Source organism: Melitaea cinxia, chromosome 3 (assembly GCF_905220565.1).
Source record: "Melitaea cinxia chromosome 3, ilMelCinx1.1, whole genome shotgun sequence".
Taxonomy (NCBI): Eukaryota; Metazoa; Arthropoda; class Insecta; order Lepidoptera; family Nymphalidae; genus Melitaea; species Melitaea cinxia.
Genome location: NC_059396.1, coordinates 5,188,967 through 5,207,323, shown reverse-complemented (window position 1 = coordinate 5,207,323; position 18,357 = coordinate 5,188,967). Strand labels below are relative to the sequence as shown.

The following is an 18,357-nucleotide window of genomic DNA, read 5'->3' as shown; positions in this document are numbered from 1 at the left end:
ATATAATGTGAGGTTTTAAAAATTCCATTGATTTTAATTATGATGGCTGTATTATCATTGGCGCCAAGAAGGAATGTAATTGAATAACAGCGACACCATGAATATAAAATACTTGCAAATATTGTCTTTGTTTAGTAATTTCTGTAGTTCATTATTTCTGTTATTTCTTTTATTTTTTATTAAATTTAAGCGTTAATTAAAGCGTTTTTTGATTAATATTATCTTAAGATAAATCAAATTATTTTTTTTTTCTATACGTTTTGTTCATTAGAAATTAAGAAACAAAATATTTATATTATTTCGTTTCTAATGTAACTGACTCAAGTATTTAGCTGAAGTTTTTGTTTGTCATAATTTTTACATTTATTTATTAATATTTTGTTGCACGTTATTACATGTACATACATATATTACACGAATATGCCACAACATATAAAGACTCCTTTTTATTTATTTTTTACTTATTCAACGCCTTGCAATTCAATGCTTTCAGATAATCTAAATATTAATTAATAGTTTAGTTATAAGTTGTCCGTGACGACGACGACGACGCGTTGGTGTAGTGGTCACACCAACTAACTAGTCTATATAGCGGTCGCGAATTCGATTCCCGCATAATATGACTTATAGACCATTCAGCTCTTTGTCGTGGTCTGGGCGTTTGCAATTGTGTTGTGTTGACGGACCAGCAATACAAGAATATCCATCAGACCCTACTGGAGGCCTTTGGGTGTGAATAAATATATGTAAGGCTTATATACAATAATTTGTGTATTTCAGTTTGATAATTTTGTAGGCGTCAGTAATCCGGATATAAATATTGCTTTAATTTTTTTTTATAACTTGTACAACTTTAATATCAAGCGCACCTTTTATTTTATACCAGTACCATTCATTATTATTTTATTTATTACATCTTTTCATTCGAGTTTCGAACTCAGATCCTCGTTTTGTTTTCGTTTACTCGTATCGGAAACATTAAATAACGTTTATTCGCCATAATAATAGACATAATTCAAGAGGAAGACAAATAAGTACGTATCGGTATTAGGGAAGGAACAGACGGATCTGCAACGTCACCGAAATATTGAGAGTTTTAAAATAACATACACGGCAAGTTTTGATCGTAAATGTTTAAAAACTTAGCAAGAAAATTGTATAGTCAGAAAATGAGTTGCGTAGTGTATAAAGTCAGACAATAATCATTATTTATTGAAAATTAAATAAAGAGATAGGAAAGAGGAAATAAAAGAGTACGGATACAAGACTTTTTTCTTTTATTTTATAAAATATTTTCTTCTAGTACACTAATAGCAAAAATATTGTACATGTTATTGCACGTGAAGTAAACAATTAAATCGCATGTTATTTTAATTGATACATATGTAACGTATAAATACAGCACGTCTCACAATTTATTAACTGTTTATTGGTAAAGTTATACTTTTTACTTCGGCATTATTTTATTAATATGGTGTAATGAATACAACATTTCATACATTTAGTATGCGAGGCGTAACATAAGTATTTTAATTTGTAATAATCGTTAAAATTTTATTAAAATGAAATTGCATATTTCGTAATTTTGCAGATATTGCTGAAATGAAAGGTAATTTGAACGTGATTCAAGCAGAGATGGTCCAAGGCCGTCGCATTGTGCAGATTGTAAAATAATGTTTTGAATCAAATAAACTCTTTGAAATTGGCGATATGATGCCTGAGTCTAGTGATTTACCGAGCAATCTCATCAGTTGCGATGAGGCTTTAATATTGCCATTAGGTACTTTCGCAAATGTATTTTGAACAGGTCAGTTATTGATTTCTTATATACTATTTTTGAGTGATTTTTATAGATGCATATTGGAAATTTAATGACAAAATTCTGGTATTAATTCATACTTTGTGGTATGTTATTAATAAAATACATAGAAATGTTTTAGTAATTTAGCAGTAGAGTGCGTTTTCGCTATTAATAAATAAATTGCAAATCTACACGGTTCTTAATCCAAACTAGATTTCAAAATGTTAAATAAGCAACGACTTCTACATTAACTTTTTGAATTTTACTTTGAGGCTTAGAATATGCATCGTCACTTTTATACAGATTGCTAAACTATTTTGAATACGAACAGCTCTTAAATGGAAGTTCTATTTATATAAGTTCAACTTGAATCGTACACAGAGTTGAACACTTGATTGGTTTATATGAGAATTGTACAAAGTATAAATTATTGATTTATTTAACACAATTTGCCTAAAAAATAGCAGAACATGTGCTATAAAAGAAACGTATCTCAGAAGAGTTTTTAGATAAGAAGAACTTTCTATTAGAAAGCTTAATTCTTAGTTTTCCACAAAAAAATATTAAGTAAATACTTTAATGGTGTAAGTTTATAATTTTTTATTTAATTACATTTTTATATAAGTTTGAAATGGAGGCTAAACACATTAACCCACATAAAAATATTTTGTTACAGACCATCTTAAATGGTAATATATAAAATTTGGCGTAGTGAATATATAACAATAAAAAAAAAAAAAAAAAACAATAAATCTGTTATTAAAAGATTTTAGAGAAGGTTTAGTTTTTGTATCGTGGTTTACGATGTTTTATTGTACTGATATGGCCATGTTGGATCCAAGACGAACGACTAATAATAAACAGATGAGAAAGTACGATAAGGTTAATAAAACGTTACTATTATGAGGCAACAGTTAAAAGGGCAATAAACCCTCGCGGGGTGTGTGGGTTGCAATAATAGCGAGATGTCGATGATTATTCTCCCTTACTCCTTATTCTGATTTTAATAACATTTCATAATCTTCGTCTCTGTCTTTACTAATTGAGGAAACTCGCTATTTGACTCTGATAACCTTTCTGTTATTTTAGTTTAGCAGTTATTTTATTTTTAATTGATTTAAAATATTAAACTGTATTGTGTTTTTTACTCCAATTATTCTTCCGCGTATAGATAAGGAGATAATGTTTGACTCTGGTTACTCAAATCGTCTTTAATAGTAGTAGTCCAAGCATATTAATAATTATTTTACCTTCTTTTACTTCTTAATACTTTGTCTACTCAATCTTATGTCGTCTATGTCCGTTTCATCTAAAAGTTTATACAATATTTAATAACTACTAAATTATACGAATACTTCATCATTTCAGTCTATCGCAGTCAATTTGTGGACATAGGCCTCCACAAGTTTGCGCCAAATATGGTGTGAACTCATGTGTTTTGCCCATAGTCACCACGCTGGGCAGGCGGGTTGGTGACCTTTGTCGCACCGAAAACGTTGTTGCCCGTCTTCGGCCTGTGTATTTCAAAGCCAGCAGTCGGATGGTTATCCCGCCATCAGACAGCTTTTTAAGTTCCAAGTTGGTATTGGAAATGTGTTATCTCTTAGTCGCCTCTTACGACACCCACGGGAAGAGAGAGGGAGGCTATATTTTTTCTGCCGTAGCCGCACAGCTAAACACTTCCTAATTTTTGCTTGTGTCATATATTTTTCATCAAATGTTTTTGTTAAAGTTTTTGTCATTCTATGGTACAATTAACATGTGCGACAGATCATCATCCTCATGATGATTTCTGTCCAGAACGAGTCGCTATATTTAGCTAGCTAAATCGGTATATTTAAGCTAAAGCAGCCTTTTAAATTTGGTTACAGCGTCATTATCGCCAACGTTGGCGTAGTATACAGTACAATACCGTGATACTATGACAAAGGGGCAAATACTGCAACGTAGTTGTATGCTCCTGATGCATTTAGCAAAATCAACAGTGCGTCTGAATCTATCCTTCTGCAACATGCCTTTTGTAAGCCGATCATAATCAGCTTCAGTTTGCTTAAGATATAACTACACAGAACCATTATTAGATCTCATTTGAAAACAGCTAATTAGTTAGAAAGGCTATAAACGGACACAGGTATTAAAGACTGAAAATACTATAAAATATTACAAGCAATTAATGATTTCCTTATCCAATAAGAATGCTTACTAACATTATACAATTTATGATTGGTATTCATATTTTAATTAATATAATTTATAAATTCCGAATTGAATTATTCATTTTATAGTAAGAATCCACGTTCACAAATGCGTAGGTTGACTCTACAAAAGCGCTTAGAGCCTGTGATCAGAATAAGGCCGTTCTGAAGTGTGGGTGGTAGGTACATTAAACTTAATACTTATGTATAGGGGAGACCATTGCGACACCTACTAGTTAAGTGCGAGTAACCAGTTCAACTCGTACTACAAAAAAAAATAATAAATAGAACCGGTATCGGGATGCTATATAAGTTTATATTCTTTGGTATGTTATCAACGTTTTTTATTATCGTTTCCGAAGATTTGTAATTACGTTTGACGTTTTTATAAAGTACCTATGTGATATACATTGGAATATTAACTTTTTACTTGTAAGTCTTTATACCATACAAATAAATTAAATTAAGTATTAAATTCTTAGTTTACGCGAGTGTGCGTCTGTGTTAACACAAAAGTTATACTGTTAGCTATTAGCTAAGTTATTCTGTATTCTTTTAGCAATTTTAATATCTTAAACATTATTATAAGCAAAACTAGGATAAAATTGGTAGTTCCAGCATGAAACCTAGAAATAATTATAGTGCTTTTATGATACAGAACAAAATAACTATCTTTTTGTATTCGATGTTTATTTTTATGATTTAACGGATTTAAAATTACACCTTTTGTTAGCTGCAGATTTACAGTGACTTACGTGTAATAAGAAAAAGCATCTTAAAAGGAGTGCATCTTGTTTTTAACATATTCTTATTGTTTCACCCACGCTCACAATAAGAGGGTGTAAATAAATCCGATTGTAGAGACACACCTTTATTATAATTTACTTAAGTACTTTCATAGAATATTTATTTTTAATTACCATTTTGATGACATTAAATTGGTAAGAAATTCATATTAAAACAGTGAATTATTTAGAAATTGTTATTAACGGTTTCTCTTGGGAGATAAACGACTTCCACTTTTGCCTTTTAATAGATATTAAATTCTAGATTCTTTTAGTTTTTAAAACTTTTTGTTAAAGTTATCGAAAAAATTTATCAATCATAAAACTACACTAAGTAATTTTGATGAACAATTATATTGGTAAAATAAAATTTGGTAAAAATCAACAGTCTGGATGTTAATGTTCTTAAAAATTAAATAAATTTTGGTATTTGGAAATACCAAAATTTATTTATTATCACTAGATACAACGTTACTAGTTAAATTTACTAACCATTTATAAATATTAACTACGCACTTTCCTTAATTATTGTATTATAATTTCTTGTCAACAGTTCAAAACATTGGTCCATTGTTTTCCCGAATAATGAGATCACCCGCATCTTATTGACTTCGCGGTAACTCCACACCGTTGACTCAGTCTGCATAGCATGTAACGAAGTAATCCATTGTTTTATAATAACTTTTAGAAGTCATTATTGAAGCTTATACAAAAGTTGAGTTAGATCAACAATACATGGATTTTGCGCAGTCGCTATTGTCTGGTATTATCTGGTGTGTGAAAGTAGTACTATAAATAAAAATACCATATGGGTTTTTAAGTATTGTTTTTTTTATGTCATATTTTTATAAGAAATTTAGTACGGTTCAAAGATGTATTTCAATGATTGATTGATGATCATTTGCAGAGGAGCAATGTAGTAACACAAGAACAGGGAACATAGGAAAGGTTAAACTCTTTGTTCCCTTTAGAAGAAGCTTTTATTCCGTACTTATACTGACTAGAACAATTTATAAAATGTGTAAATTTTTTATACTTTTTTTTTTTTAAATTTAAAAGTATACATTTTTAATTACAAGTATTTTATTTAGTCAGTCTTGTAGTTTTGTTACTAAAGTAACAGCACTAAAAGCTTTTCAGTATATAAATTGTACGTCTCTGTTAATAATTTTTAGTTATAATCTTATATATAAAATTCTCGTTACCATACTCCTCCGAATTTATGAAATTTTGTGTGCATATCGGGTATGTCTGAGAATCGGCCAACATCTAATTTTCATACCCCTAAGTTATAAGAGGGGGGGTTTAGGGGGGTTATTCATACATATGTACTGTGTGGCTACGGTACTAAAGAATATAGCCACCCCCTCTCTTCCCGTGGGTGTCGTAAGAGGCGACTAAGGGATAACACAGTTCCGCTACCACCTTGGAACTTAAAAAGCCGACCGGTGGCGGGATAACCATCTAATTGCTGGCTTTGAAATACACAGGCCGAAGACGGGCAGCAGCGTCTTCGGTGCGACTAAGCCAGTACTGCGGTCACCAACCCGCCTGTTCAGCGTGGTGACTATGGGCAAAACACATGAGTTCACGTTATTTTTGGCGTAAACTTGTGGAGGCCTATGTCCAGCAGTGGACTGTATAGGCTGTAATGATGATGTAATGATTCATACATATATGGCCAAACAACGTTTGCGGGGTCAGCCAGTAATCATATAAATATAACAAAATTTTATCACATTAATGTCTACAGTCTATTGAAACTTTAAAAAAAAAAAAATTCGCAATAAAGGTTCGTTGCCCCGACTCTCAGACAAACAGTTCACTGAAGTGGTCCGTACTAAAATCTATATGACGTTGGCTTTTATCCAAGCAATTTAGACTACAGTTAAAACTTTTATCGGATGGTGAGTGTTAAGGTATTGCCAAGTTTGTTTAGAAATCGACACAAGTTTTAAATATTATGTTCCTTTGTGTATCTGTTATATTACTTTTAAACACTTTTTGTCCTTCTGCTTGCATATAAATATAGTGTTTGTTATAACTTACTTTCAGGATTCGAATCCAAAAGGACGCTCATGATATTATTGAAACTTTTGATACATATGAATATTATTAAAATAATAATACTAAATATTATAATCATTTATTATCAGGGCTTAAATAAGTAACAAACATGTTATATATTTTTGAATTTTACTTCATAATATTTTAAATCATAAAAACATTTCATTGAATAGTAACTAAATTTTCTCATGCTTTATGCAAAAATAACTTGTACTGAATTTCATTTGGCTAATGTCCACGTCGTTTTGACTAAATTTTGAATAAGAATAGAGTCCAGGTCAAGAAACTAAGCGAACGATTTATTTTTAAATGATATTCATAAAAAAAAAAATAGCTAGTACTTTAATTTAATTCTGCTTCTTGCAGCTTGTTCTTGATACTCAGGTCATTTTTAAATGTCGTTTTTTAAAGATTTTAAATGGAGATAGAATTGGATTGCGAGATTTATCTCAAGTGTTCAGCTATTGAAATATTATGCCCTTTATAAATACCAATTTTTAAAAGTTCTTCTTACGAAATATCGCTTAACACATCATTAAGGTTTTTTGGTACCTATGTAGAGCAACAATAATTATGCTAATTTGTATACAGACTGACATTTTTTATTTCTTTTAAGGTCGGATTGATTACATCTATACATTTTAATCTGTAATGACCTTATTCTTACAGTATATCTTTTTAATAAAACTTAATGATATGAACATGACATTCGTTAAAGATTAAAACGTAATTTTAAAAATGTTTTTTCTGCGTTCATAACTTTTGTCATTATATTTTTGGATTTTTTCTCGAGAGAAGTAAAATAAAAGTTGTTGTGAAAATTTTAAACACAAAATATATTTATTTTAAAGAATAATAACAAAACTATTACAAATAATATTTAGTTCATTTCAATGTTTGTACTTTGTGTCATTTTAAACTATAACGAAAGTTTAACAGCTATATTTAAACTGGATGAACTATCAAAACTAACAAAAAAAAACTTTCCCACACATGGACTATGAAACAAATGAATTCGCGCCATTTTTGGCGCGAATTTGGGGAGGCCTATGTCAAACAGTGGGCTGTGATAGGCTGAATTGAAACTATGCCAAAATGGTTTAAACACACATCATATACTACACACCGACTATGGGTATATTAAAACTGATAGCAATCTCGTTTGCCAAATGTAAATCTGTTATCTGATGACAATTCAATACTAAAAAGCCAAAGAAACTTCAAACCACAAATAACAAACTCATCGAAGTTTTGTAATATCATTACTTTTTTGTTAGGTTTTTTTTTGTAGTTAATTTTCGTGTTGAAATTTTTCTTTGTAACTGATTATTATTATAAGTGTATAAAGATAATATTCGTTAGTCTTTATAAAGTGTTCTTTGACACGACATTAATGAACCATAATAGTAATTGCGAAGTATTTCAATCTCGGCCGACAGTTCAGTGTCGGTCAATGCCGTTTTAAGCGTTACCGCTTTTTCATACAGTCAAAAAGATCTATCCCAAAACATAATTTACATTTTAATTTTTTACAAATAATACCATTCAAAATATTACTCCGTTATTTATTAAATTATTATTTTAAATTATTGTTTATTGTAAATGTATATTAAAATTATGTTCATATAAAACCGGTTTTATAAAATCCGGTTTTACTCTAGGATGGAACTTTTTTCCTTAACGAGATATTAACTTTACAAAAAAGTTTAAAACAATTAGCGAGTAGCGTGCACACACACAACACCGACATAATCATATCTCAATAAAGTGATATGTTGTCCCTATTCGATAGGTGTTTAAGTTTTTTTAATAAAAATAAAATTTACAGCAGGTACTAACAAAGAGTGCATTTTAAGTAATTATTAAAGTAATTATAACACACATTTAAGTAATTATAACACACATATACTCAAATACGCACATATCCGTACCTACATATATAATACCAACAGTAGGTACTTATATATTTTTTTAATTCGTCGACTATAATAACGCTCTTTGTTGAAACTTCTAGGATACAAATATTTTATTCGGCGGATGGATTTCGGATTCGGAGGATGGAGGACTTCCGTTGCAATTATTTGAATATGTCATTTAAAAAAAAAAAATTAAATGTTTCTTTTGTGACAAAAAAAAATTGCAATATATTTGTATAAAAACTCTTTCCGCTTCCTTGTGCAAGGTCAAAAAATAATATTAAAAATGTATGTACTAGCAATTATCTAAACACATTATATATCTAAACGTGTTTTCCAGTACTTATAATTTAAACAAAAATCCTCACAAATAAGTGTTTACAAAATAAATGTATTAAACGTATATATTTATAGTAGGTATTGTTTCAAAGTATTTCTGCAATTATTGTATTACTTTCGCCCCGCGGGTTGAATGTCCGGATTTTATTGGCTTCCAGACGGACTCAAATCGAAAAAATCGTTACAAATTGGATTAAGTCTACGCATCGGCTTAGAACTCTACTTGTGTAAATAATACGCCACAAATAATTGTTTAATCCTAAATTTTATGCCGTATTATGTTTTATGAGTTATGGGAAACAGTAGAAGAGACAAATATAGCCATGAAACATAGTGTAATATATATTTCATAGCCTTTTTAAGAGTCTTTCTAACATAAAAGTTAATGATAAGTTTATCAAATCGGACTAGCATCTATTTTAAAAAACTTGAATTAATAAAGAAAAAAAATCTTCGTTTGTATGTTTGTCTTCTCCAAACTTAATTCGCAGGAGCGTTTTTTGCAAAGCCATTTTTAATAATAGTGAATAGGCGTGTGGATACATACATACACGGTGCGGTCTATCTTTAATATATTCATGGGAAGCCAGGCGGGTCATTTCATTTACAAATAAATGGCATAGAATGTTCAAATCATTCTGGCGTCTAGCTGATGTACCTATATGTGCGTTAAGTTATTAATATAACACTTTTGAATGTGCGACATATAACAGTATGTGATAGACGTCATCCTAATAGCAACACGCGTTCTGTCGCTTTGTTTTACATTCAAATAAAAATAAAACTTAATATATTAAGCAAATAATTTCATTTATAATAACTTATTTGACTCTAAGGTCGGAAACTTGCAGTAAGTGTAACCATACGAGATAAGCATATTAAGTTATGAATGATATAAAAAAGAGTCACAGCCCCTTCATCATTAGTCAATTACGAGTGCACTGTTCAAAGGTCATCCTTTATAAATACCAAAAAGCTGACACACCGGCCTGAAGCAAGTCCAGCCCAAGCGATCAATCAAAACACGAGCTTTATCATTATCCTCAGTTACATCAGGATTCGTTACGAAACACTGAGAAGTTCATTTAAATGTCTCGTTGTAAACACTAATTTTAAATGTTGACTTAAAAATAATTGCTTTCATGCTTCGTGTAAATCAGTATTACTTAACTGATTATACGGCTGATTAATGAGTACTGGGTACTGGCGCTATTTTGTTGCACTGAGCTTTGTAATCATAAAGCTGATATTGCAGTTATATGTAAAATAGGTTAAATGTATTTTGCTCGTTGCATTTTGAGATTTAAAAAAATGTTATTTCAAAAATTAAATTAAAATGACAGTTGAAACCTACTATAAATAGTGTCCTCATTTTTAATGTCATTTCTTTTTCTAATTTCGAAATAAGTTTTGCATTATTTTGGTTTGCCTATATATTTTATAAATTATTTGATTTTGTAAAAATCGTATGGCAGACTAGTGGCGTAGCGTGGTTTTTTGACCCGGGGAAAATTAGTCGCCCCTACCAACTCATTTAATTTTTTTACCAAATTAATTTATCACGCTCATTGCAAGCACAATTTTTCATTATGTTCATTAAGCGACTTCAAAAAAGGGATTTTTTTATTGTAACTGAAAAATAGTGGGAATTTGCCGCCCCCCTCTCGTGTGCCGCCGTGGCCCCTACCCCCACGCTACGCCACTGTGACAGACAAAGGTGTTTGCTTCCCTCGAAAAATTGCAAGAAGTAATTAAGGTTAAATGTGTAACGGTCCCGCGACTATACCGGCCGAAATAAAAATTATGCAATATTTTATTACCAAAACAGGATTCAATATAGGTCAGCGGGTTATATTTATAATTTCTCGGTAACGGTGTGATTGTACGGATGTTTTGAATCGTATACTTTGCCGCACACGATGTTAACTTATTTGCCTGTTAACTGGAAGTCTATACATGACGTATATTACATTGTAAATCATGGAAGTAACTGTTTTGTAAATCAATGCTAATTGTGAACGAAAATGTTTATAATTATCTTGGGAAGTTGAGAGAAACGTTTGTTTTGTAATTAGAGAAGATAGCGATTTAGAATCTCTATAACTATTGAAAACAGGCGCATACAATGAAAGAAATATTCTTTTGTAATATTAATAGGATGGTTGTTTAAAAGGGGTACCCCTCCTTCACATGATGTGTAAGGTGGGAGTGATTAATTTATTTGTATCAACTTATTCCTCATAAACCATATGAATGAATAAATGACAAAACAAAACAATGATCATTTTCCTACTTATATTATAAGTGCGAAAGTTTGTGAGGATGGATGTGAAAAAAAAACTAAGGTGATTGTAAAGAGGTTTCGTGTGTAAATTGCTGTAGATCCAGAATAAAATATAGGGCATATTTTTTCCCTACATTTCTCGTGATCAGAACTTACGGGAGGTGCAACAAATTTAATATAGCTTCATTTATATGAGCGATTAGTGTTTTAGTTTTGTCAGTCGTTCAAAGTTCAACGTTTGTGTTTTATAAACATCGAGCACGTGCCCTTTGTGTATGTAACTAAAAGAGAAATTAATATTCAAGAGAGATACAAGCTGGAACTTATTCAAATAAATCAATAGGTTTAGTATGCAGATGTTAATCTAGATAGACCGGGCAATGCGTTAATATGTTCAGCCGTTCAATTATTTCATGCAAATATAAGAACAAATGGTTATAATATAATGAGAATGGCAGAAAGCCAGCAATTTATCCTCTTATGATTCACCACATCCTTGTCAGGAATGAAATCACATAATTCTTAAGCTCGACGACATTAAAAAAGGGTGAAATCGCGTTAAAGCTGTGAAATGCAGTAGGCATTCTTCAATCGTTAATAAGAAGAAATAAAGTGACTTGCTATTTACAAATTGTCGTTGTTCAAAGGCCTTCTTCTTCCTAAAATAATAATCATGATATACCTTTTTAAAATCCTTGTATTGTGCCCTTCAATTTGATACCCATATTGTAGTATTCGAGAAAAATTTTTTTTTTTTAATTAACTACAATGGCTTCGCGCAGCCGCCATGTTTGATTTTTTTGAATGTCACCTATCTAAGAACACTTGGGCAGCTAAGACGAACCTAACGATACCTCAATTATGTAAATCCGTTCAGTGGTTCTGGAAATATGAGGTAGTAAAGAATATTACATACAAACATACATACATACAAGATACGCGCGAAAAACATAACCCTTCCTTGACAGTCGGGTAATAAACGGGATAATTGATTTCAAATATTGGCATTTCCCCTTGTTTGGCAAATATTCATTTATTTATCTAGGAAATAGCGTGTACTACAGCGTATAATATTATAGTCTCAAATTTTCCAAAGTACTTTAATTTCCCTTAGCAAATCTCTATCCAGCCCGTTTATTAAGTAACCCGGATATTGGAAATTAGGGGTAGCTCAGGAAATTTGTTCATCGATTTAGTAGATGGGACCACTTTAGTTTATTGTGTGGAATTATCAAAGTGAGTCGATATAGTTTTCGAAGTAGATATTTGTATTATATTTCTACTAACGCATACTAAAAAAATGTAAAAAAAATACAGATACAATATTCTTAATTAAAAACACAGACAAAATATTAGTATAGTTATAAATAAGTTGCAGTGATCTGTCTGTGCACCATTTTGTCTTATTATTTATAATAATTATTAGGTCAATGTCTTTCGAGATTCGAGACTATGACACTATGTGCCCTTTAACCCTGACAAGTAATAAGCGCCGTTACAGCATTACTGAGTAATAACATCCTTATTTTACCCAGTTATACGAGTTACGTGAAAATTAGTCTAGAAATTAGCGAAGGGCAATTAGCTGGTCAGCTTCAAATAAATGGTCAGCTTTGAATATAATCGTTGAAAGCAAAATAGACCATATTGCTTATGATCATAATTACTATAATAGCTTGGCCTAATTTAGTAATTATTAAGTTTGAGTATACTGTTATGATTAAAAAATGTGTTGTAGCGTCAAAAAGAACCAATTCAGGTCAATTATGGGAATCATAGCTTTTCATTACATGTATACAATAGAAATATAGTAACGGTGTTTCAATATATTCTTTACATAGTTAGTTGTACCTTTATTATGGGATTAGGTTACTTTTCTTGTAATTTTTTTTAACATACACTTTTTCATGTCAATGTTATCTGTGTATTATGTATCATTATATCATATTATATATGTAAAAAGATATAATTGTATAGTAAAAATTGAAGTTTTCACCTTAATTTAAATTTGATCGATGATTTTACCGCGCATAGCAAAAAAATATCGTATAGTATCCGATACTATATCCTTAAATAAATTACAAACGACCTATTATACCTATGTACAATATATAATTATATACAAAAATCACTAGTCTTATATTTTCGACTTAGACTGAAAGCAATAGGATGTAAATTTGTTTTGTCACACTGACTTGCAACTCATCCTCCGAAGTGCCCGATAGGTACCTACTTATCATAGGAAATGCATATCAGAACGCTTAATGGTTGCCTATTATTGTCTATAGTGTACGGTTGTGTGAAGAGAACTTATCATACACTTTAAATAGTTTTATTAATGTCTGTCTACATTATGGAAAAATGCGATTTTTAAAACTTAAAAAAAACTAAGTTTTATAATATTAGTAAATATTCTAAAGGTTGATGATCGTGCTACTCTTACTAACTACTAGTTTCAAATAAAAACAAAACTTAATGTTGGAAACCCAATTATCTACGAAAGCTATAGGAACATCATTTTCCGATAATAAGAGCTGAGCAACAGTGAAAAATGTTGCCAAAGCAGGCGGCCGGTAGTATTTCAAATAATACTTATCAAGAATATCTTGCCTTATTTCGTGCAAGCTATAAATAAATGAGACCATTTGTTTCCTCCGTAATTTAAATAATCTCATACTTGACACTCCATACATTAAAGAAGAAGAAGAAGAAATGAGACCGCGGTCTGTGTTGTCTCTGATATGTCGCTTTAAACTCATTATGATCTAATTAATCTGGAGGAGTACATATCATTTACACTCAGACTTCGTCAAACCATTCGGTTACTGTTAAAGGCTGAAAAAATATGTTTTGTATTGGGGGTACAAGGAGTTGCTAACATATAAATGTTTTGATGTGAATAGTGTATACGATTCAGTCTGTGATATCCCACAGCTGGGTCTATGCCTCTTGTGATGTAGGAGAAGGATTGGAGTTTAATGCACTACAATGCGGGTTGGCGGATATATTCCCTACTGTGAATAAGGATCGCTATCAGGTGTTTATGATAAAAACCGGGATCGACAGCTTAACGTGCTCTCCGAGGCACAGTGGAGTGAATTTTGTATAAATACAAATATCACTCCACTACACCAGAGCGGTTGGTAATTTTATGTTGTATGAGTATGTATATTGTAGCGTATTCATTACATAGTTTTTGTAACCGTGTGCAGCCGGGGCGGGTCGCTAGTTAATTATAATTTCTATTTATACTTTTCTTACTGCGAATTTGAATTCATAGCTTCATTTCATTACTCTCTGTATGTTTCCCCGCCGCTTTTACTTCGTTGTATCCTGTACCCGAATGTTATCTGGAAGAGAGCTACTACTAGCGATAAGGTCGCCTTTATATATTTTTTTATTGAATTTTTTTGCTGTCATGTACGATAAAAATTACTGTTATATTTTGAATACATTCCTCAGAACACTACGCAGCTACTCAAGTGTCATAAAAAATATAATACTTTCTAGAAGTGACGCACAGAAACTTAAAAACGGAACTATATTTTGACTCATGCTTCGAATAATCGATTCTGAAATGTGCAGTTCTGTATTAATGACTTATTAAGAGTTATGTTGACCCGGTGACCAGACCCAGCGGCTATAGAGTTCACGGCTGTAGCAGGATCAAAAATAGATACGCACTTGTACAGTTATTGACTCAATTGTTTCCTTCCGTTTGACGTCTTTCTTTTCCTTTAATGACGGCACAACTTATTGTTCCATAAAACATCCTGACTGGTTTTTGCTTTCTTTGTTATGTATTTATTTGTTACTTATAAATCTAACGTTTAAATGAGCATAGAGAAATGTTAAAAAAAAATAACATTTCTTTGTACAAAAAAAATATAGTAACAAAAAAAATCGGATAAATAAATGTTAATTTATCGAAAAAATTGTAAATTTCAATTAACTCATTCTTTGTACTATATAAAAAATAATGATACTTCAGTGATAATAATTCAATTCAACTGATCATCTAAAGTATGCAATTTTTCATCAATGTTTCTTTATGACGTTATCACGTAACCGACCGTGTTCGTAAACCGATTTTACAGACAACCATTTTTCAAGAACCTGCGGTAACGCTTCTTATCACTGTGATATTGACATTTCACATATGTTTTTTCATATAGCCACGTTATAAGTTACAAAATCAATTTAATTTAATATCTTGCTTTGTATAGTAGCATTGGATATTTAAATGAGCAACGAAGACATTAGATGTTGGTGCTTGAAGCAATAGAATGATTAATGAAGAAATTTTAGTCTTATTTGCCAGCAGACGCTTTAAAAGAAAGAGGATAAAGAATTTAAGTCTCAATTTACTTTCTCTAATTACTAATTTACATATTATCATAACAAAAAAAACATTGTTTTTTTAACGGATTCGATATACTAAATTATGCTTAGCATTTTTTGTTTTTAAACTATATAACAACTTTGTTGAGGATAAAATATTCTTCTTACTATGATAGTGTTAGAATCTCTTTGTAGATGTGCTTTTGTCTTTAACATAAGTGTCTTTTGAATGCATTAAAAAGAAAAGTAAGTAATTAAAAACATATTAATTCGCAAATGTGTTCATAAAGTGTTAAATTAGATTTACATTCCTCGTAATAAAGACAAAATCAAATATTTGTTAATTTCTAAATATGTGTGTTTAAGAACGCAAATGTTATTTAAAAATGTTTATTCTGTGTTAATAAAGAGATAAGAGTAATGATTTAGTAAAATGACATAATGAAAATATGATGTTTTTTGAAATATTAAAAAAAAGTGTAATTTAGATGATGAATCATTTTATTTTGTCATTCCCAGAGGAAAGCGTTAATCAAACGAGAGATAGGAATAAATAATAGTTATATTTTCCACGTTTCTGATCATTGTGATAAAAATCTATTACAATTTTTTTTTTAATATGAAGTTCAAATAATCGTAATTGTAAATATTATTAAATTAATATATCAATAGATAATTAAATTTTAATTTTATCGATTTCTAGCATTGTATTTGATGTCAGTTCAAATAAAAACCAGCAAAAGTTTTAAGAAAATAATAATGCATGACGAGATTTTTCTACTAGATTAGTACGTTAAACTCTACTTATCTACCCTCAAATTTTATACTTCACATGATATAAGATATTTATGATTTTATATCTTACCTCGTATGGATCATTGCACCAGTATCCTCCACAGCGGATGCAATCATTGCAGTTTTTTAAACCATCAAAATCCGCGCAATTGCCGTAAATTGAGAAAACTTGCTGAAGTAAAACTAGAATTATCACCGAAAACTTCACTACCGCCATCTTTATGAAATGGTAAAAATTTTAAATATTGAAAAATAGAATTTGACACAATCACAATTTAAGTATCGAAATTAAATGTGGAAAATGATTATCACGTTCGAAATTTAAATATCATATACGCGCGCCCGTCGACGCGATCAGCCACAGACTGTATGAGGCTACGATCGTACGAACGACCTCTCTCACTTCATCAGACAGTTAAGCGAGATGAATCATCGTTATGAGGAAATTCGCGGAAATTATAAGGCTTTTTTCCAATAATTCTCGAAAAAATTTTGAATTTTAAATGCAATATCAAATTAAATTTTTAATTATAATATTCAATATTATATATTATGTAATTTATTTGTTTGTCAATTAATTTATGACATTGCAAGTAGCGTTCAAATTTATAACTAAATTTTTAAATTAAATTTCGATTGCAGTCAAATATTTAGAATATACAGTATAATATAAGTATACTATATATAATTCCATTAAATTATATACACTCGTTTAAAGTGAACATGATGACGTATACGTGATATTGTAGAGACGTCAAAGCGGCGATAGACGTGGCCTAGTAGGGTTTTCACAATATAAATACATATACATCAAACATTGAGTCGTTTTTAAAATTAATCATGGTAAGAACGTTACAACTTTAGAAGTTTTTGTCTTGTAGTTATCCCTACCTCTTATAAATTTCCTGCACAAACATTTGATATTTACAGGATGAGAAATTTTGCAGGTAAGAACATCATTGGTAAGATAAAGAAATTTAGAACAATTGAATAGAATAGGAGAAAAAAAAAAATAGTAAAAAAACACCGTGACATTAGCTAAACTACAACAAATAAATATAATGCTTGCCATAAAATAGCATTATTGTTGTGTTCTATGAATAGTCAAATAACGTACAAAAGGCAAAATAGAAACGTAGAATGTTTCCACCTTTTAATAGGATGAGATTTTGAGAAGACAACTGTATTTTTTTTTGTTTATTGCTATCTCATAACCTTCACTGGGTGTACCAATTTTGATGATTCTTTTTTTCGAAAGCTTGTGCTTGTCGTCTGGTCCCGTTTAGTTGAGTAAGATATGATGAGTGGCCTTTGAGCTATCCCTACTAGTGTGGATCACACTCTACTTGTCGATGTGAAATAAAGTCAACTTTTTTGTTTAAAAACAAGCACACTCATTTTAACAAGAAATAGCATTAGTAAAAATATGAATACTTAAAGTTTGATTATGTACATATGAAGATACGTTTACTATAAGTACCTTTATAATATATATTAATACGCTAAGGTTGCCTCCCTTTTTAGAAAAAACCTCCCAATCACTCCACATAAATTATATTATATCATTTTATAGATAACCGTTTGCACTACCGGCATCAACAAACTGAAAAATTTACTATAACTTTTGTTTTTGTAAAAATTAATTCATTATTAAAATATGTAGATTGAGACACAATGCAGCAATGCTGCCATCTGACGGCTTTAATTTTGAAACATTGTCAACATGATTGACGGTCGGTATTTTTTTTTTGTTGAAATTCAAATCAACTCACGTATACTTTACACACACACTAATACTTTTTTGTAATTTTATAAAGTGATAATTATTAAACTG

General features: G+C 30.4%; 1 protein-coding gene across 1 annotated transcript in view; it reads right to left on the bottom strand.

Moving 5' to 3' along the window:
• The window catches only part of LOC123669100 (integrin beta pat-3-like), a 28,818-nt gene extending 12,020 nt beyond the window's left edge, over nucleotides 1-16,798 (bottom strand). The window contains exon 1 of the mRNA XM_045602737.1: nucleotides 16,594-16,798. Coding sequence (XP_045458693.1) covers nucleotides 16,594-16,740 — 147 coding nt within the window. The 5' untranslated portion in view covers nucleotides 16,741-16,798. The remainder of the gene's footprint in view (nucleotides 1-16,593) is intronic.
• Between the last annotated feature and the right edge of the window lie 1,559 nt (nucleotides 16,799-18,357).